The sequence below is a fragment of the Panulirus ornatus genome, chromosome 16 (assembly GCF_036320965.1).
Source record: "Panulirus ornatus isolate Po-2019 chromosome 16, ASM3632096v1, whole genome shotgun sequence".
NCBI lineage: Eukaryota > Metazoa > Arthropoda > Malacostraca > Decapoda > Palinuridae > Panulirus > Panulirus ornatus.
In genome coordinates this window covers 35,431,593-35,454,056 of record NC_092239.1, presented here as the reverse complement: position 1 = coordinate 35,454,056, position 22,464 = coordinate 35,431,593, and the positions used below count along the sequence as shown (strand labels likewise).

Below are 22,464 nucleotides of genomic sequence, written 5' to 3'. Positions count from 1 at the left end.
GGCGAATCTAACAACATCAGATCGTAAAAGAGTAAGAAAAAAAAAAAAGATTTAGGAGACTCTGGTTGTTTCGGCTGATCACACCTGGCATTTCAAGACTGGTCGTGTGCGAGTCCATGCCATTGTACGACTGTTCTTGACGCTACCTCGCTAAAGCGGGCAATAGAGTACAAACGCAAAAATCATTAAGGATCTTCTTTCAATAAATGTTTCATAACCAACCAACGATATGGTATAATGCTGATAACTGTGAGACGCGATCTCGCCTGTGCGGTAACTAGGGGGGGGGGGGGGGGGGGGAGGTTTACCAGTATGGTGCCAGGCGGCGCCAGATAAGCAATGGCTGCGAATAGCTTCGAGGAATTTCCCATGCTTGTGTGTGTTCACAGTCGTCACTCCCTGAACGCTCAAGGACACTCAGGACGAGTCGGTAAGACATCTTAGAATGACCAGTCCCTGGGATACCTGCGTGTGTCGGCCTAAACTCGCGTGGAAAAAAAAAATAATAATAGAGCAAAGTCGGCCTAAACTCGCGTGGGGAAAAAAAATAATAATAAGAGCGTATAACGCCGCTCAAGATGGTCATGTCTTAACTCTCCTTACCTCTGAGGTGACACTGTACTTAGGCGTAACTCTGATCAAAGGTCGATCCAAACTTTAAACTCACTCACTGTCTTCTATTCAAAACCCCCACATTTAGGATATGGCTGGTTACAGTAATGCAGTTCCAATCACACTACTCGTGAATTTATGCGTCTAGACACATTCTCACCGGAAAAAAACACATAGAATCAGTGTGTGTGTGTGTGTGTGTGTGTGTGTGTGTGTGGGTGTGTGCGTGAGCGCGAGCGCGTTTAATCAGGTAAATACTTGTACTGTTTGTGAAAAACCTTGATAAAACATCTGACAGGGTAACTGCTCCACCACGCAGTACATTCCTCACTGTATTGCCATAAAAAATAATCTGCGGGTGAAATATTACTTGTACGTGAAATGAGTAGATGACTCCAGCCAGAGTGTGGCGAGTCACCCCTCATCTTTTACCGTCTTTATAAACTCGTGGGTGAAATCTATCTCCTTATACTCTCCCGAGGAACAAATTAATAACGCGATGAGTATATGGGTAAGAGAGACTGGCAGCGGGCGTGCTGGGAAGACAAATGCGTCTATATATAAATATATAAATACGGTGCAAGCAGTGGTGTAGGGTGCAATCCTGCAAGCACTCTCCTGGCGTCATAGTACAGTGGTCCTCTTCCAAGCACCATGAAGGTGATTTGTGTCTTCGCCATGATCGGAATGGCTCTTGCTGCCCCAAACAAACTCTTCCCTAGTAAGTCCCGCTCTTCACTTGTACCTAGCGCTTCAATCCATCTCGCTAAAAAAAAAATTTTTCTCTCTTTTTTTAAGGGTCCGTATTTCTTTCATTCTCGGCAAGCGAGAATGGAACATACAACTGTTGATATGGCTGATATCATTACAATAACTGAAGATGCTAGACACACATCCATAACAACAGCTTTACGTACCACTACTCCTACTACTTCTACTATACTACTACATATACTACAATTACTTATGTTACTACTTTTACTGCTGATTCTTCTGTTACAGATAATAATGATAATAATAATAATAATAATAATAATAATAATAATAATAATAACAGTAATAATGATAAAATATTAATTACAATAATATCAACATCTGTAATAATAATAATAATAATAATAATAAAGAAATTAATGATAATAATCTTTCATACCTGTTGGTCGTTTCCCGTCTCAAGAAGGAAGCGTAAGACTGACCATTCCAGCGAAAATCCTTATTTTGGTCCTTCCTCCGTCCCATCGTTTGGAAAGCATTGATATAGGAGAAAAGTATTTCTCCCCCCTCTCTCTTAACAGCCTCTCTTAGTCTCCTATTCGCAGGAGATATGTGGGTAGTATTCTCTTTCCACTAACCCTAAGGATAATAAATAATAATAATAATAATAATAATAATAATAATAATAATAATAATAATAATACCAATAATAATAATAATACCATTAATTCTACAACCACTGACACTGGTAATGAACAATAAGCTGCCAGCACCTAAAATTACTATAATATCTCTCTATGCTAGAGCTTCAAATATCACTAATAACCCAACTACAACTGTGCTTCCCTGGAACTGCCTCAGGTGAGTGGCGGACAAATAAGAAGACTCAAAAAACTGTTGTTGATTCTCGAATAATTCAAATCATGAATTGAGAATTTAAAAAGTGGATATGAAGTTCCTGAACATGGCAGAATTTGCGCCTAAAGAGACGACCAAGACAGAATCTATTTGCAAGTATCTAAGAATGTTAACCCTTTCAGCATGACCCTTCAGGGTAAGGTCAATGGCAGTTCGATGACTGTTCGAGGTTTGTATAAGGAAGTGCGCGTTTATATGCACTATATTCGTATATATATATATATATATATATATATATATATATATATATATATATATATATATATATATATATATATATATGGTTTAAATGTGTTGTGAACTCCGTCTGCTATCCTTCCTCCCCTTGTATTCCACTTCGCAAAGCGGAGTGAAGGAACCAAGAGAACATCTAAAGCCACTCGACATACTTCCATACCCAACAAATAGCGTCTACAAATGGCTGGAAGAAAGAAACGTGATGTAGGGTGTAGGATCCTAAAGCAAAGTATCTAATTTCAAATGTCTCCCGGGGAAAGTTTCAACTACTTTACAATCAGTCGCCCTAAGGTGATAGCGGTGGACTTATTCTTTGTTCTTCCTCAGACGACAGAGATGATGTGCAATACTTTTGTATAATCGTTTCCATTGGGAAGATATAATTTGCGTGATGCCGCCAGAGACGGCGAAAGAATGGACTCCCGAGTCCCTCGTCAACCCTGAGGAACTGGGCGAGTACTTCGAGGGTGACATCGAGCTGCCGCTGCCGCCTCTCAACAAAAATGGACTCCTGAATGAAAAGTACCGCTGGTCCAATGGCGTCGTCCACTACAAGTTTCATTCAACCTTCGGTAAGCCTTCCTGTTTTATGAATCCCTTATATATATATATATATATATATATATATATATATATATATATATATATATATATATATATATATATATATATATATATATATTAACGCGGGAGAGCGACAAAGCAAAATAGATAAATAAATAAATATATATATATATATATATATATATATATATATATATATATATATATATATATATATATATATATATATATATATATATATAGTTCATCATCTTCTTTGTGGCAGACCGTCAGGTTCCAGAGTGAGTTGTACTGATTATCTATATAAGACAGTTCGGTCATTCAATCCTCTACATCCTCGTGTACAAAACTGTTCAATCATTTACTCTTCTACATCCATGCCTACTGTTCAAGTAGTTTTACACTGCCAGTTCAGACGACCTTACGTGTAGATATGTCCTAACTGATTAATGATACACGGAACTGTTTGGTTTAGCGAGCGATAAGAGGCAAGTTGTGCGAGATGCCATGGACGAGTACGAGTCGCTGACGAATGGCTGCATTACTTTCGTGGAGCGCACGCACCAGGACGACTACATCCACTTCACCCAGGAGTAAGTGGTGCCCATTTTACTTGGGTGTGAGTAGTAGCCACTTAGTGAACGCAAGTATGACTACATCCGCCTCGACCAAGAGTGAATGCTACCTGTTTATCAAGGTTATCAGAAATGGAAAACATGAGAGATTTAACCCATCTTCTGCCCTCTACCATAAGTCTAAGATTTCAACTGGTTTACAACGAATCCTTGTGGCAGAAATGTACATAGTCGAAAAAATGTGTAAGGTAGTAGAGTTAGAAGAGCAGTAGGTAAAGCGGAGGAAAACAATGACACTCGGGTGACAAACCCGAAACCAAATGAAGTCAAAGTTCGGAGATTTAAGGTACGCGAGGCGTGCAGCAGGCGTGTTGGGGTTGGAATTAGCACAAACTCTTCCTCCGTTACAGAATCGTGAATGGTCAGAAATATGAAATGGATTACTGAAAATGCCTACAGTCAGTCGAGTCTCCCACCCCTCCCAAAACAAAATGAGAAAGTAGGAGAAGTATTAGTTCATTGGCGTTTAAGAAATTAACGCTCAGTAGAGTCAATGAATGTTGGTAAAATAAATCGAGATTAAGTCAGGTCAGTTCAAGAGGGCAAGGGATCTTGGAAGCGACCAGCGATGTTACCGCTTGAGCCTTCCTTCTCGTTGGCAACAAAAACAAAAGGGATTTAACAGATTCTTGACACCCCTTACCAGAACTGGGGCCAATAGCTTGTTGGGCACCTTCACACTTGTAATTAAACGTTTATGATGAGAAAAAAAAAAATGGAATAGGAAGAAAAACTGAGTAAGATTTGTGTACGGTGCATGCTTGAATTTGCCCGGTATTTTCACTTCAATGAGACATCCCAAACTCTTTCCCACACAGCAACGGGGAAGGATGCCACAGTTCAGTAGGGAAGAGGGGTGGCAGTCAAGAGATCAACTACCCAGACTGGTGCCTGAAGAAACATGGCTCCGTTATGCATGAGATGTACCACGCCCTCGGCTTCTACCACGAGCAGTCTCGCTTCGACAGGGACGACTACGTCACCATCATGTGGGAGAACATCGAGCCCGGTACGTTGCCAGACCATGTGTGTGACAAAGACTTAGTCATCACGACATACCATGCGACTTCCATCAGAAATATACGTTATCAGTCATCCCATTTCCCCGTGTGCCCACAGGTCGAGAGCACAACTTCAACAAGTATTCGACCAATGTGATCGGCGGGTTCGGCGAACAGTATGACTACGGTTCCGTGATGCACTACTCCGCCTACGCCTTCTCCGAGAACGGGAAGAAGACCATCGTCACCAAGGTAATCCCTTTTAACACCACCTTCCTCTCCTAAGTCATTTTAGTTTTTCACATATAGTGACCGACATGGCACGGGCAAAAGATGACCCAACCGTGGCCAACCAAAGTTAAAGAAAAAGTTAAAAGTAAGTAGAAATTAATCAGGGCTCCTCAAGGTGTTTGCAGACTTGACTCTTATTGGAAGAAGAGTTATATGAAGAAGGAACAGACAAAAGAAGGAAAATAAATTCCACAGTTTAGGTTCGAGGGAAGGAAATGGCATCATAATAGCTTATCCTCAAGTGGCCGGTTTCCACACGTAAAGTGAGGGAAGCAGCAGCCAAACGTGTGCCATGGCCCAAGCCTTTGAGTAAGGACTATTTCAGATTGCGATAAAGTGACTTTCTTTATGGTATATACCATGAACTAGTCACTTGGTTAGCCCCGAATCCACCAATCTCTTGCGAAATCATCAATCGTGTGCAGTCGTCGTAATGAGCTTTTTGATGGTCCCGCCGCATACCTAAATCCGTACGGTCTCTTAGAATACAAAAGGTCGTCTATTAGGCTGAGGTAAGTCTGTGTTCTTAATAAATGCAACAGAAAAAAATGAACTAAAGTTAAAATCAAGAGTATATGAAGCACATGGTCTTGATATGTTTATAACGCCACATTCGGCAAAGCGACCGTAGAGAAATGATCTCATCTGGTACTCTCTAATGACCCAACAGGCAGGAGCAGCGAGCTACACTATCCCCTTCAAGATACGTCCCAACAATCGCTTGTACACAAAGGTCACACACACACACGCAAAGTAGTCTGAATGTCACCCCCAGCAATTCCCCCCCCCCCTCCCCACACACACACACACACATAAGCATCCCGATCAAAATTCTATCATAATCTTACAGCAGTACTCATACAAACCTTCGTCTTCCCAGGATCTGAACGCTGTCATCGGCCAGCGTGACCACCTCAGCGATGTCGACCTCAGGAAACTGATGAACATGTATAAGTGCTGAGACTGGCAGTAGACCGTTGACCTGTGGTGCCATTGTAACAAGGATGATGATCCTGTACAGTACCTGTTGCAGTCGCCAACAGGTACAGGACGCTCTGACCTGCTTCATTAATACCTTCCGCCCACTTCTGCAGAAAATAAATGATAAACATTTCTTATTTACCGTAATCGCTCTCCTGCTTGTCTTTATTTGTTAGTAGTCTGTAGGATAATGAATATATTCAAAACTTTATCACAAAAAGTGAAACATATAAGTTTAACAGACTACAGATATGATTCTTAAGAGCTTCTAAATAATAGTGGTCTTAGCAAATTCAGACTTCTATATAGGTGAACTACATAAACTCTTTTGGTTCACTGAGGCACCTACTGTCAAGATAGCTACTAATCATGTGCCTATGTTCTACACATGCAGCAAAAGCATTTCTTTTAAAAATAAATCATCTGCAAGTCATATAGTATATAAGACCAGTAATGTATTTCAGAAGCTGTTTATCTCCAATTATATACAAATATTCGTGTATTAGGTTCAAGCCTCCGTATATGGGCAAGACGAAGAGGCAACGCCTAAACACGTGTCGTTTATACCACACGAACCAGCTACTTAAAGTCATCCACCTTACTCTACCATACAGGAACATGCACATGCGTATGGCCACACAATATATGAGATACCTTAAAGTTCTCTCCCGTTACCCCACATACATGGACCTGAGAATAGTCGAGGCTTATAAAGGGAAAACCTGAGCTTGGTACTCGAGATGGCATGTGAACTACTGTATCTGTATAGGCAAACTATACATCTCATTAACCTCTTCGATTTGGCTTTTATATTTTTGTAAAATTTTTCGTATGTCTTATACATTACTGTACATTTTATATGATTCTATATAACGTGTTTCTCAAGTTATGATGGTTTTTAGACTTGCATAACAAATCTTTTGCCAGTTTTTTTTATCATCAAAATGGTTGCATTGCCGAACATGTTACTGATTATCTTGGAATGTTCTTATTCTGTCCATTTTTTTTTTTTTAATTATCCATATACATAAGCCAGGAGTTTGTGTGTGTGTGAACTTTAAGCTGCCCTCGGTCATTCCTGGGGTTAAGAGCAGCTGACGTCGGTGGCCAGCGGTTTATCAGCAAGCCTTGGAGGTTAAGGCAAGTCCTGCCACATATTACCTAAGCCACTGAGGCTCCACTCTGCTCCCTATCTAGCATTATCAACACATGAAAAACCGGTAATTCTGATAATTCATGGTTGTCTTATCAATGTATTAATCCTCACAGCGGTTATGTAGGGTGTTCCTTCCTTCTTTCGTTAGTCGTCCGTAAGTAATATTCCTCATCCATCGCCAGCGAATACCAGTGACAACTGTCACACACGAGACAAAAATGCACCACCGACATTCAAGCACTTGCCTTTATCGTCATATCACTATACATTCTAAAGAATCTCTACGTTATTCTGTTCATTAAGGGATAGAATTACTCGAGATTTCGTCTCACGGTATATGAACATAAACTTGCATTGTTATCAAGTGTGGTGTGAAGAATGACACCCGCTGACGGCTTCCTATACATATGTTCGCATTCACATACATGGGTGCTGTACTGTAGAGCACTGATCCGACATCACGCTGTAGTGGCTCCATCCTAGCAACACTGTAGGGGCACTTTCCCAGCACCACTGCTGTGACTTTCCCGGCACCACACTGAGGCAGCAATTCCCTGACACCACGCTGTAGCAGCACTCTCCCGAAACTACAGTACAACAGCACTCTCCTAGGACTATGAAGTTGATCTTCTTCGCCCTGGTCGGGCTAGCTCTGGCCATGCCCAGCAAACTCTTCCCCAGTAAGTCGTCACTCTCATTTCAACACAGAGCGTAAATGAGCACACATTTATTAATCAGGTTTGTGAGCAATATTCTATATAAGGCAGGTCAATATCCCTGGTAGAGGATTCATCGACGGTGGGTGAGGAGATTTAGTAATTGACACATCTTCAGTTTATGCGGGTGAAGATCATGGTTTTCAAGATCTTGTACAGTATAGACAGCCCTTAAGCACCTAACTCTAAGAACGTGACAGTCTTTCAGGTGCGAAATTTGTCGGAGATAGTGACGGTGCTGTAGTGTATAAGCTACTTCAAGTGACGTTTTCTTTGGTTGTAGCGAAAGGCACCACCTTCCTTCGCCTGCAGCCGAATCGCTTTCAGCTCCACTAACCGCTGCGTTAGGATGTTGTTTACGTTGACGGTGGCACGAAGCCCTCATCCAGCTGCTCCATCTTCGTGAAGGCTTCGGTCCGCATGAATGGCGAGTCCATCCCGAAGGCAGAATATTCTTTCGACCTGAGTTTATCTTGATGTAAGGCTTGGGACTTGGTGTGTGTGTGTGTGTGTGCATGCCGCTAAATGTTAAAAATACACAAGGAAACATACAACATAAACAACGGGGCTATAATAAGGAATTATACATAAACGACGGGGCTACAAAGGAAGCATACATATAAAAAATGGACCTATAAAAACGAAACACGATAAAAACAAGGCAAAAAAAAAACGCAACAAATACGAGTAGTAAAAAAAAATTATAAAAAGAGTAGTCTTCACAACAGTGCTAGGATGGTTAACTGAAGTTCACTTACGAATCCCTGAGGCTTTGAGGCGGTTGTAAATACAAGCAACATGGGGACGAAATATTTTAGGTGGTAGGAGACGGTGACTGTACAGATGCAGTATCCTACTGGACGAGATCCAGGTGATGGCAGAGGGAGGGTCACTGTACATAGCGCCTCTTAATATGTGGCGCGAGTAAAGCCGATGATGACCTTGCTTGACCTTCTCTGTACCTTCTTTAGTAGTCTTGTTGTCTGGCGGATGAGAAAGGAATACCCAAGTGAAGATGTCTCTGGAAAGTTTGGGAATAATAAGTTGTGCCATTCGTTACGATCCAATGGACTCTAAAGGGCGTTTGTCGACTTAAGACTGTATACACGATAGCTTTAAGATCTGATGATAAAGTGTTCCGTCCAGCTGTTTATTATCCTGACTGATATCTGTTACACTGGTGGACTGAACATCGCGGAGAGGGCTGGGGACTAGACAGACAGTGCGGGGTAAAACATGGTTGGAAGCAAGGGTGACGTGTATGACTAGTCTTGGTATGATTTTTGGTGACATAATTGGCAGTGGTACCATTCTAAAGGCTGTCAAACTGTCATGTCGGATGATGTACGTGGGAGGAATGTTGTCAACGCTGATATATAAAGTGGAGTCGCCATGATACCTCCATTCATCAGGATGAGACACAAGGGACTAGTATGTGTACCTTGCGAGATACCATAACGTGTGTGCAAGTGTGTGCAAAGAGTTGTAAGAGTGGACGATTATTGTGTGGATTGACTCATGGGTATGTGTACAGTTTTAATGTGGGGGAACTGGTGGATCAGCAAATGATGATTTTGTATAACTGGTGGGTAAGAGGATGATGACAATGAGGAGCCTGGTCGGGGAATGGGCTAAAAATATGCGGCAAATTGGCAAATATAGGATGTCAACATGAGGATCTCCGTAGATGAGCTGATGTAATGGTGTGAATGGAGATAGGCAGACTGCATCACATTCAGAATAAGACCTTTTAAAAGAAAAGAAAATCGCCTACGGTGATACAGTAATTACGGTGAGATTTGTCTCTCCCTCCATAATGTGCAGCTTACCGTATGAGGGCGCCCTCTGGCAGATTACCAACAAAACCAGAATGTTGCCTGCACTTGGAATTCTGGGTCACAACTGACCATTTTAAGCTATGAATCCAAATGTCTTTTCCAGTGATATGGAAGTATCAGTACTTAACCATATATAATAACGTAAAATAATTGTTAAACCTTAATGTGCATGGCATTGCCAGAGACGGAGAGAGAGTGGACTCTGGCGTCCTTCGTGAACCTAGAGGAGCTGGGTGAGTACGTCGATGACGACATATTACTGCCGCTGCCGCCCCTCACCAAAAACGGACTACTGGACGAGAAGTACCACTGGCCCAATGGCACTATCCATTACAAATTCAACGAAGATTTTGGCAAGTATCATTCTCAAAACTTGCTCTCTTCCGGCAGTTTGCCTTCTCTATAGTGGTGCATGAAGTCACTTTCCAAGTCGACTGGCCATTCTCTAATCATTGGTAAATGGTGTGGCTAAGGAAGTTGTTTATCATTTCTACCTGCCATGAATATACACATGTGAATACATCAATACGAGAGCATCCTCTACCACTTCTGAAACCACACTGCTCTTCCCCAATCTGATGCTCTGCACATGCCTTAGCCTCTCAATCAATACCCTCCCATATAGATGCTCAGGAATACTCAACAAAATTATACCTCTGTAATTTGAACTCTCACCTTTATATATATATATATATATATATATATATATATATATATATATATATATATATATATATATATAGATAGATAGATAGATAGATAGATAGATAGAAGGAACAGAGAAGGGGGCAAGTGAGGATATTCCCTCAAAGGCTCAGTCCTCTGTTCTTGGCGCTACCTCGCTAACGCGGGAAATGGCAAATAGTATGAAAAAAAATCATATATATATATATATATATATATATATATATATATATATATATATATATATATATATATTATCCCTGGGGATAGGGGAGAAAGAATACTTCCCACGTATTCCCTGCGTGTCGTAGATGGCGACTAAAAGGGGAGGGAGCGGGGGGCTGGAAATTCTCCCCTCTTTATTTTTTTTTTTTCAAATTTTCCAAAAGAAGGAACAGAGAAGGGGGCCAGGTGATGATATTCCCTCAAAGGCCCAGTTCTCTGTTCTTAACGCTACCTCGCTAACGCGGGAAATGGCAAAATAGTTTGAAAGAAAAAAGATATATATATAGGTATATATATATATATATATATATATATATATATATATATATATATATATATACTTTCATACATGTTTGTCATTTCCCACATTATTGAGGAAGTGCCAGGAACAAGAAGAAAGGACCTCCTTAACTCATGTCTACCAGCTGTCATGTGTAACGAAAGAAAACCAAAGACCCTTATGCACAACCAGACCCCATAGAATATTCTGCAATTTCCCACTTATGTGCCCTGGTTCAGCCTCTTGACAGCACGTCTTCAAACAAAAATATTCTAATATGCTGAAGTGAGATACACTCATAAACGGATCATTGTGGTGATTTTTGTCCAGATTCCTCTCAGATGGATATTGTGAAGGTGGCCATGGATCACTACAAGAAGCTAACAAAAGGCTGCATTACCTTTGTGGAGAGAACCAACCAGCACAACTATATTCTCTTCACCCAAGAGTAAGTGTACACCTAGTGCCCACAAGCACATTCCCATCAACACACAAGACAAACACTTCACATGGGACTTGACAGAAAAATTGTGCCAGAATGTTTTTTTCCATTACGTTTCTCACAAAGTTGCACAGATGATGATATAGAGTGAATTGGGTTATATGTAGCCAGAGACACTATATCCTGAGCTGGATCTCATATATAGTAACCCAATCCCTGGTATCTTTCTTAATTCAGATTGTCATTTCTTTCTATAACATTCAGTTTCCAAGAAACTATGTTTAGCTTTATTACTTGGAAAATTTGAACTGTAAACAAAATACAAATAGCATTTGCAAAATCCTGTGTTCTGCATTTCCTGTCTAGTGCTAAAAACATCATGACCAAATCTAAACAATCTTTCCTCCTTCTGTGTTATGGTCCATAGTCAAGAAATCTATTGGCTAAATACACAATTCTATGCCAAATCGTATAAGGAATATTTCTCGTTAGCTCAGATGACCTATAATAATAAGACACTATGAAACAAGTCAGGAAGCAAGGAAACTTAAATGGAAGGAAACAACTTAACATTTTCAAAATTACAGATGTGCAACACACCATTTAACATCCCTACTGTAGATCTGGCCAAGTGTAATAAGTCTCAGTAAGAGTGACAAGCCAGATGAAGGGAACACTTGATCCCCAAGAAAAGTACTGTATATGATATAGTTTTTCATACTTCACAGTAACTCTAGAGGATGCAACAGCAATGTGGGCATGGTGGGAGGCATACAGACCCTCAACTTACCCAGGTGGTGCCTGAACAGCTTTGGTTCCACCCTACATGAGATGTATCATGCTCTTGGCTTCTACCATGAGCAGTCCCGTTTTGACAGGGACGATTATGTCACCATTATGTGGCAGAACATCCAACCTGGTGAGTTACAACTGATGCAGCAGCTTTGCCCATCATTAGCATTTGTATGTTATCATGAGTTTTTGAAATCACAGAAAGGAACAAGCCTTGAATGTCATAGCATCATACCCCAGACTTTATGCTAACATACACTTGCAGGATCAGAGGAGAACTTCAACAAATATTCTGCCACTGTCATCAGCGGGTTTGGTGAGAACTACGACTACGGGTCCTTAATGCACTATAACGCTTATGCCTTCTCTTACAATGGTCAGAAGACCATTGTCACAAAGGTAATGCAAATCAGTTCTCTCTAGCTATCTCTAAAAGGCATCAAACAAAAATATCTAAGAACTCTGTTATAATGATAGATATCAACAGAGATCATGAAGTTTCTGAATAAAATCCAACTTGGCTACGAAAAGTTTGAGAAACTGTTCAGGCAATTTCTTATCATAGGTATTCATTAGTAGGCACTCTTTCTCTCTTATCCTACTTGTATTAATTTTATCATTTGTCCCAGGACCCAAACGCTACCATCGGTCAACGTAAAGATCTCAGCACAGTAGATGTTAACAAACTTATGAATATGTACAAGTGTTAAGGAAACCAACTAGCCTTGCTCTTCCCCTGTACATGCAATGCCAGTAAGGCAGAGGCCACCCATCAGCAACTCAGAACTAAGCCTCAATCTAATACAGAATTCAAAGGTAAATGTCATCTGAACCCATCACTTTCATGTATCTGTTAAAAAGGACTGCAGAGCATTCCAGTACATTTGCTGCCAGTGTTTATCAGAAAATGATCAATGAATCAACCTTTAATCTAACATAAAAGCTACTTACATGTGTGAATCATTGTATCTGCAATCATGAATAAAGTACATTAGTTCAAATACTGAATATCCATGTGGTAAAGTTCTTACAATTATGAGTCTGAATTCATTAGTGAGTGTTAAGTAATGTGCAACAGCAGAACATGCACCTTTTCTGTTATGATAAATGCTGCAATTATCAACAGAAGTCCTGAGGCCAGGCCCTATATGATCAGGACAGGCCCTATATGAAAAAAAAGAAGGGGACATGAGATGTAGATCTGCCCATTTTGTAAAGCAAAATGGAATATAAACTAATAGAAAATAGAGATGGGGGTGATAAAGAATGAAGACAGTAAATAAACTCTTCAACCACTGCCTCCATACCTCCTCCCAAAAATCCTCTTCCATCTTAAATCACCTTAAAAACTTAGCAATTTACAATGATTAATAAAAGATGGGCAAGATAAAATGTGAAGATAGGCAGCAAAATAGAAAAGAACATGAGTGTGGCACATATGGACAGATGTCAAACCTAGCTTAGCAACTTTGATTTAATGATGCAAAAGTAAAGCCATCAACCAATACACTGGTGTAACATTTTCTGGGCATCATATCAACACTTCTAAGTCAAGATGGTAGTACTGTAGCTCCCCTGGTGGCTGCTTTCTATTACCCACTGACACAGTTGGTGTAAGACGGTTCTAGGCATCACTTCAATACTCCAAAGTTAGTACTATTATGCTTTCCGGGTCTGCTACTGTCAACAACCTGCTGACATGGAGGGTGTAACCTGGTTTAGGGTGTCACTTCCACACTTCTTAGTCAAGTGGGTAGTACTTCCCTTGGGTGGCTGCTGTCTACAACCTACTAACATGGAGGATTAAGATGGTTCCAGGCATCATTTAAGCACTCTTAAGTAAGGAGGATCATGCTTCCCTGGGTGGATGTTGTCTACATCCTACTGACATGGAGGAGATAAGACAGTTCTAGGTATCACTTCATTAATCCAAAGTCAGGATGGTAGTACTTCTCTGAGCAGTTGCTGTTTTGAACATCTGAAGCTGGTGAGTCCACAACTTACACACACGGATTTTCAAAAACTTGAAAAACCTGTTTCAATAACTCTTATGAACAATGTTAAAGGGCTCAGAAACCCTCAAGACCTTTCAGTTCAAGAGAACCTGTAAAGTTCCTTATGTTTAATGCTCAAAGACCATAGTCCACCCCTGGAGATCATGAGGTCAAAATGAGGATACTCTGACTGACAGCTTTATTGCCATTCATAATCGCTGGCACTTTGACAGACAGGAATAAGGCATCTTGACTATTCATATTCAATACTGCACTAACATATATGAAGAGGAAAAGACAGTCAAGATGATCATACATAATTTTCTTATTTCTACCTGCCTAAATGGGGTGTATACAGCCCAAATGAAAGACTGCCTCACAGGTACTGCTTACCTAATAGTTAATATCAACAGCTAAAACAAAAATATAACCAATAAATACAAAGCAATACCCCAAAATTATTCAATGTTAGAACAGCCAAGCCAACATTAGGTATAACCAATTTCACATGAATTGTGACTGAGTACTACAATGTTGTGACCAACATCCTATTCTCAACCTTGTAGTTTCTTTTATCATTATAATTTTCATTATGTAGCCCTTGGTCTACTTTCATAGAGTTCTTGCAGCTCTAAGGTTGCACTTCATATGGAAGCAAGCTGAGGCAGGCTCTCAAGAGTGAGAAGGTCTGCTGACAGTGATACAACATCCAAGGCAATTTCTAACTCATAGTACTGCCACCCACAGACATCAAATACTCCACTTGCACACATAGACTACACACCAAAAACATCTCATACCTCTAACCTTGACCAGAGGTGATTCCTTGGCACTGTAGCAATGCAAATTAGTAAGCCTTCTTGCCTTTATCCTCATCAGCCTTTGCTGGTGGATGACAAAGGTTTTGCCCTATTTGTATCACCCACACTAATCCAAACCTCTTTGGACTGGCGCACCTTAGAAAACTGAACATGCATCTACTGAAAACTCTCATAAACCTGAAAATCCGATATATGTTACAAGTTACAGGATATACTTCTACAGGTGACAGAGCCCATATCCATAATGAACAAACATTCCATTTCATATACACATGTCCAATCCAAACATAAAAAAAAAATGTAAATATGATAATTACAACACATTCATCAGTTCCATTTCCTTTATTACATTACATATTGTATTTCTGATACTTTTAATGAGTGACTCATTATCACTTCCCATGATCTGATAACTGATATGACCAATCTTTGTTTTCTTAGGTCAATCAATACAATATCCTATTAGATTAGTATGACCGACCAAAAAGTGCATAGTACAGTGGTCTGGCCTTACATGATGGGTGGATACATGATAATCCATTAATTTCCCCAGGCTGTTCAAAAGGTATACACAAAGACTTTGCCCCCATTGATGGAGCACCTGGTTCAACAGCTTCCTCAACAGAGGAGTCCTTCTTGATGGCATCTTCACATTCTTCCTCACCACAGAATGGAGCTAGAAGGATGTTGCCCTTTTCTAAGTTGCCTCTGAAGTCACTCCACTTGGTCACTTTGACCATGTGAGACACTTGGTCAGCATAAGCCCGTGTTAACATACAATCATGAATGGTATCTAAAAGGATTTTGATTTCCGATCCTATAGTATCTCGACTCATGGTTTGTTTCTCTCCAGTGTCACGTCGTACAACAAAGACTTCACCTGCACCCACTTCACGCGGTCCAAGTTCTAACCTTAGCGGTACACCCTTCAGTTCCCAATGATTGAACTTCCAAGCAGGAGTAACGTTTTCACGAAGATCACAATGAGCCCGCACTCCCACGGCATTCAAGTCAGCTACTAATCTATTACAAGCATCTGTAAGGTTTAATTTGTCCTCTTCTGTAGATCTGGCAGTAATTCCAACAGGCATTATGACTGCCTGTACTAATGCCACTCGAGGTGGTAACACAAGGCCTTTGTTATCACCATGCACCATCACCATTACTCCAATGGTTCGTGTTGTTATTCCCCAGCTGTTCTGAAAACAAAACTTCTTTTGCTTTGTTTCAGGATCTTCAAAGACAATTTCAAACATTTTTGAGAAATTCTGCCCCAGGTGATGAGATGTTGCACCTTGAATGCCTCGACCACTTGCAGATATAAAAATCTCAACAGTAGTGGTATAATCACCTCCAGCAAATTTTTCTTTCTCAGTTTTCTTGCCTTTGATGACTGGTACAGCCAAGAGGTCTCTATATACACCAGTGTATAACTCTAATATCTGTAGTACTTCTTCCTCAGCTTCTGCTTTAACAGCAAAAGCAGAGTGCCCTTCTTGCCATAAGAATTCTCGAGTCCTTAAGAATGGTGTGGGTTGTTTGAACTCCCAGCGCACAACATTGTTCCACTGGTTAATTCGCAGTGGCAAATCTCGGTGGGACTGCACCCACTTCGCAAAAGCAGGATACATGACAGTCTCTGATGTAGGACGAATAGCAACAGGCTCTGCCAAGTCACTATTTCCTGATTTTGTTACCCATGCCACCTCAGGAGAGAAGTCTACAATGTGTTTCCTCTCCTTTTCCAAACAGTCTTTTGCAACAAAAATGGGAAAATAAGCATTTTCAACACCTAAGGCCTTTATTTTCTCATCGAAGTAATTTTTAATGAAATCCCAAATAGCATATGACCAAGGCCTTAAAATGTAGCAACCTGACACATTATAGTACTCAATCATCTCAGCCTTTGTTATCACTTGTGAGTACCACTCTGCCAGATTTTCTTCTTTCTTGGTTTCTAATCCAAGCCTTGTTTGTTTCTTCATGCCTCCATCTTCTTGTTTCACTGATACCTTTACTTCACTCTTCAATGGTGATTTTTCCTTGGTAACCCTTCCTTCATCTCTAAATCTATCTCCTGCACCTCCTCCTTCAACTTTGCCAGGAGCAGTCATCAGACTCCCAGAAGGTGGAACTACATCATCAGAAAACTGAGACACATCAATATCAGGTTTCCACTCAATATCTGTATAGTCCTTGAAATGTTTCTTTAAAGATAACAGCAAATCAACAGCTTGTTTGATAGTATCTTTGTCACTTTTGTTTGCTTTCAGTGCTCTTACTATATCCCCTTGTTTCTTAATCTGATTATGTAGATCTATGGCTGAGATATTTGGGCCTGAGCTTGTAGCACCATCAATATGTTCACTAAATGGTGAGTCAGAGAACTGGGAAATGTCAATATCTGGTTTCCAGTCTGAATTAGTAATGTCCTTAAATTCTTGCTTCAAAGATAAAAGTAAATCAACTTCCTGCTTAATTACATCCATCTCAGCTTTATTGACCTTCAAAGTCCTAACTCTATCGCCCTGATTCTTAATTTGGCTGTGGAGTTGAAGAGCAGTATTCTTATTTTGAACGCTAGAAGAAACAGGCATTGAAGTAGGAGTCATAACCTTAGATATGTCAATGTCTGGCTTCCATTCAATATTAGTTGCAGCTTTAAACTCTTTCTTCAAGTCTAAAAGTATATCGACTGCTTCTTTAATTGTGTCTTTGTCAGCCTTGCTAGTCTTTAGGTTTCGAACTGTGTCACCTTGTGTTTTAATCTTGGTGTGTATTTCCACAGCATTCCTTCCTGTAACTGTTGCAGTCACAACTAGTGCACTACTTGGAATGACAACATCTGGCTTCCATTCAATTCCTGTAGTATCCTGGAAATCCTTTTTCATCTGTTTCAAAATTTCAACTTCAGCCATGACAACATTTTTATCTGCCTTACCGCTCTTCAACTGTCTAATCTTATCACCCTGTTCTTTAATTGAAGTTAATAAGCTCTGACCCAGGCCTAAACTAAAACTAGAAGCCCCAGTAACATGCTTCACTTCATCCTGGGGACTCTTTTCAGCCTTTTTGCCTTGGGCACTCTTGACTTTCTCCTTCTCACTCATGCCAGCTAATTTCTTGATGGATGATGCAGTTGGCATATCCTTGGAATGGCCATCTGGAATGAAAAACAACACAACTGGACTTTCACGACAGCTGCTGAGACTTATTGGTTTATAAGGCTCATCTACTCGAAAGAAGCCCTTCCTCTGTAGCTGTATAATATCTCCAGTAACCAAATTCTGAAGTTCAGTATCACCAACCATCTTAACTTCAGCACGGGTATTGTGCCCAATGAAGTCTTTAAAGTTTTCATCTTTTCCCAGTACACTCTTACTAATAAGGTGTTCAAAGTACACACAAACAACAGGAGTAGTAGGAGCTTTGTCAGTATCTGCAAGCCAAGTGAGCTTAAGGGTTTTCTTGTAATCTGTGTCAGCAAGGTTGGGCTCAGTTTCAACAGATTGAATTTTTCCATTAACTTTGTTTATTTTCTTAATCAAAATATTGCCCCAGTTGATGAAAGTTGCGTTCTGTCCTTCCTTCAACTCTGCAGCATCAGCTGCCTCAATAAAAACATGGGGACCAGTCCATACAGTCTTCATGCCAATAGAGGGATCTTTTGGGTGCTTTTGGGCTGTAGTTGCCATGACATTTACACCATTAACAAATACAGGCACTACATCACCTTGGAGAGCTGTGTAACGAGGTGCAACACGATCAATCACTTTCTTATTGAAAGCCCATATCTTGTCCCACTCCATATTTACTACAGAACGAGATGAACCCTGAGCAACAATAAAGTCCTTAAGGCCCTCTACAGTCAAACCACGTCGCAATATCCCTCTTACAGTTGGGAAACGTGGATCATCCCAGCCATCCACAAGTCCTTCATCGACAAACCAAGCTAATTTGCGCTTGGACAATACAGTGTTATTCATATTCAGGCGTGAATATTCATAAATGTGCAAAGTTCTTAAGCCAAGTTTCTCAATAAACCAATAGTACTGATCATCACGGTCATGATATTCAGTTGTTCTGAGAGCATGAGTGACCCCCTCTATACTATCTACAATAGGGCAAGCAAAGTCATAGGTTGGATACACCTTATACTTATAGCCCGTCCTTACATGGGGCTCATTTTTGCAACGATAGATGGTAGGATCACGCATGCAACCATTATCACTCTTCATGTCAATCCTGGCCCGCACACAACAAGTCAAACCAAAATCTGTCCCCTTCTTCATCTCTTCCCACAGTGAACAATTCTTTTCTACAGAATTACTGTAATTCTTACTTTCCTTTCTCTCTTCCCGCTCTCTCTTCATCGTTTCACCATCAGTGTCATCACAATATGCCAAACCCTGCTTAATAAGTTGCTCACATAAATCCAACATAGTATCAAAGTAATCTGAAGTATGGGTAAACATATCTGGCTTTATTTCCAGTAGCTTTAAGTCTCCAAGAATAACTTTCTCATAATCTAATTTCTCTTTCTCGGGGTTAGTGTCATCAAACCGCATAATCAGCTTGCCCTGAAAAGAAAAAATTATCTTTTACAATATGGTCAATTATTGCATTCATACGGCAATCCTGTGTTACAGCAAGTAAGAATTCTAATAAATATATATCAAGTCAGTAATGAAAAGGTAAAAGAGATGTGTGGAAATAAAAAGTGTGGGTGAGAGAGCAGAAGAGGGTGTGTTGAAATGGTTTGGACATATGGAGAGAATGGGTGAGGAAAGGACGACAAAGAGGATATATGTGTCTGAGGTAGAGGGAACAAGAAGCAGGAGACCAAATTGGAGGTGGAAGGAGGGAGTGAAAAGATCTTGAGCAATCAGGGCCTGAACATACATGAGGGTGAGAGGCAGGCAAAGAATTGAGTGAATTGGAACAATGTGGTATACTGGGGTCAACGTGCTGTCAATGGATTGAACCAGGGCATGTGAAGTGTCTGGGGTAAACCATGGAAAGTTCTGTGGGAGCTGGATGTGGAAAGGGAGCTGTGGTTTCGGTACATTATTACATGACAGCTAGGGACTGAGTGTGAATGAATGTGGCCTTTGTTGTCTTTTCCTAGCGCTACCTTGCACACGAGGGGGAAGGGGGTTGTTATTTCATGTGTGGCGAGGTGGCGATGGAAATGAATGAAGGCAGACAGTATGAATTGTGTACATGTGTATATATGTATATGTCTGTGTGTATATATATGTATACGTTGAGATGTATAGGTATGTATATTTGCATGTGTGGACATGTATGTATTTACATGTGTCTGTGGGTGGGTTGGGCCATTCTTTCGTCTGTTTCCTTGCGCTACCTCGCTAACGCGGGAGACAGCGACAAAGCAAAATAAATATAAATCTGCAAGCTCTTCACCATTTCCATTTATAACACTGAACACCCCATGTACACCAATTATTCCCTCAAGTGCCACATTACTCACCTTTCCATTCAAATCACCCATCACTATAACCCAGTCTCGTGCATCAAAACCACTAACACACTCACTCATCTGCTCCTAAAACACTTGCCTCTCATGATCTTTCTTCTCATGCCCAGGTGCATATGCACCAATAATCACCCATCTCTCTCCATCAACTTCCAGTTTTACCCATATCAATCTAGAGTGTACTTTCTCACACTCTATCACATACTCCCACCACTCCTGTTTCAGGAGTAGTGCTACTCCTTCCCTTGCTCTTGTCGTCTCACTAACCCCTGACTTTACTCCCAAGCCATTCCCAAACCACTCTTCCCCTTTACCCTTGAGCTTCGTTTCACTCAGAGCCAAATCATCCAGGTTCCTTTCCTCAAACATACTACCTATCTCTCCTTTTTTCTCATCTTGGTTACATCCATACACATTTAGACACCCCAATCTGAGCCTTCGAGGAGGATGAGCACTCCCCGCGTGACTCCTTCTTCTGTTCCCCCTTTTAGAAAGTTAAAATACAAGGAGGGGAGGGTTTCCAGCCCCCCGCTCCCGTCCCCTTTAGTCGTCTTCTATGACAAGTGAGGAATGCGTGGGAAGTATTCTTACTCCCCTATCCCCAGGGATATATCATTATTATCGTATTATTATACTTGATCGCCGTTTCCCACGTCAGCAAGGTAGCACCAGGAAACAGACGAAGAATGGCCCATTCACCCATATACACAGGAATGTACATACATGCACATATACATACATATACATATCAGCATATCCCTGGGAATTGGGGAGAAAGAATACTTCCCACTTATTCCCTGCATATCGTAAAAGACGACTAAAAGGGGAGGGAGCAGGGGCTGCAAATCCTCCCCTCCAGTTTTTATTTTATTTTTATTTATATTTTATTTATTTATTTTGCTTTGTCGCTGTCTTCACCGTTTGTGAGGTAGCGCAGTTTTTACTTTTCCAAAAAAAATGGAACAGAGAAGGGGGCCAAGTGAGGATTTCCCTTTAAGGCTCAGTCCTCTGGTCTTAATGCAACCTTGCTAACACAGAGGAAACAGCAAATTTTTTTTTTTTTGCTTTGTCGCTGTCTCCCGCGTTTGCGAGGTAGCGCAAGGAAACAGACGAAAGAAATGGCCCAACCCACCCCCATACACATGTATATACATACGTCTACACACGCAAATATACATACCTACACAGCTTTCCATGGTTTACCCCAGACGCTTCACATGCCCTGATTCAATCCACTGACAGCACGTCAACCCCGGTATACCACATCGCTCCAATTCACTCTATTCCTTGCCCTCCTTTCACCCTCCTGCATGTTCAGGCCCCGATCACACAAAATCTTTTTCACTCCATCCTTCCACCTCCAATTTGGTCTCCCTCTTCTCCTCGTTCCCTCCACCTCTGACACATATATCCTCTTGGTCAATCTTTCCTCACTCATTCTCTCCATGTGCCCAAACCATTTCAAAACACCCTCTTCTGCTCTCTCAACCACGCTCTTTTTATTTCCACACATCTCTCTTACCCTTACGTTACTTACTCGATCAAACCACCTCACACCACACATTGTCCTCAAACACCTCATTTCCAGCACATCCATCCTCCTGCGCACCACTCTATCCATAGCCCACGCCTCGCAACCATACAACATTGTTGGAACCACTATTCCTTCAAACATACCCATTTTTGCTTTCCGAGATAATGTTCTCGACTTCCACACATTCTTCAAGGCTCCCAGAATTTTCGCCCCCTCCCCCATCCTATGATCCACTTCCGCTTCCATGGTTCCATCCGCTGCCAGATCCACTCCCAGATATCTAAAACACTTTACTTCCTCCAGTTTTTCTCCATTCAAACTCACCTCCCAGTTGACTTGACCCTCAACCCTACTGTACCTAATAACCTTGCTCTTATTCACATTTACTCTTAACTTTCTTCTTTCACACACTTTACCAAACTCAGTCACCAGCTTCTGCAGTTTCTCACATGAATCAGCCATCAGCGCTGTATCATCAGCGAACAACAACTGACTCACTTCCCAAGCTCTCTCATCCCCAACAGACTTC

The 22,464-nt window shown here is 40.9% G+C and overlaps 3 protein-coding genes across 5 annotated transcripts in view; 2 read left to right on the top strand and 1 right to left on the bottom strand.

The window, feature by feature from the left end:
- Nucleotides 1-1,178: 1,178 nt before the first annotated feature.
- Nucleotides 1,179-6,090, top strand: LOC139754251 (zinc metalloproteinase nas-4-like). The gene is made up of 6 exons (XM_071671589.1): nucleotides 1,179-1,333; nucleotides 2,883-3,053; nucleotides 3,521-3,638; nucleotides 4,499-4,689; nucleotides 4,800-4,933; nucleotides 5,853-6,090. The coding sequence occupies exons 1-6, from the start codon at nucleotides 1,267-1,269 to the stop codon at nucleotides 5,931-5,933; spliced, it is 762 nt and encodes a 253-aa protein (XP_071527690.1). The 5' UTR covers nucleotides 1,179-1,266; the 3' UTR covers nucleotides 5,934-6,090.
- Nucleotides 6,091-6,244: 154 nt separating this feature from the next.
- On the top strand, nucleotides 6,245-13,099 carry LOC139754252 (zinc metalloproteinase nas-4-like). Of its 2 annotated transcripts, XM_071671590.1 has the most exons (6): nucleotides 6,245-7,789; nucleotides 9,846-10,016; nucleotides 11,183-11,300; nucleotides 12,023-12,213; nucleotides 12,352-12,485; nucleotides 12,716-13,099. In XM_071671590.1, exons 1-6 carry the CDS (start codon nucleotides 7,726-7,728, stop codon nucleotides 12,794-12,796), a joined length of 759 nt encoding a protein of 252 aa, XP_071527691.1. In that variant the 5' UTR covers nucleotides 6,245-7,725; the 3' UTR covers nucleotides 12,797-13,099. The 2 variants fall into 2 exon arrangements, with proteins under 2 accessions (XP_071527691.1, XP_071527693.1); XM_071671592.1 differs by lacking the exon at nucleotides 9,846-10,016.
- Nucleotides 13,100-15,228: 2,129 nt separating this feature from the next.
- Nucleotides 15,229-22,464, bottom strand: part of GluProRS (Glutamyl-prolyl-tRNA synthetase) — a 32,601-nt gene continuing 25,365 nt past the window's right edge. For both annotated transcript variants that reach the window (XM_071671588.1, XM_071671587.1), the window contains exon 6: nucleotides 15,229-19,481. In XM_071671588.1, coding sequence (XP_071527689.1) covers nucleotides 15,369-19,481 — 4,113 coding nt within the window. In that variant the 3' untranslated portion in view covers nucleotides 15,229-15,368. The remainder of the gene's footprint in view (nucleotides 19,482-22,464) is intronic.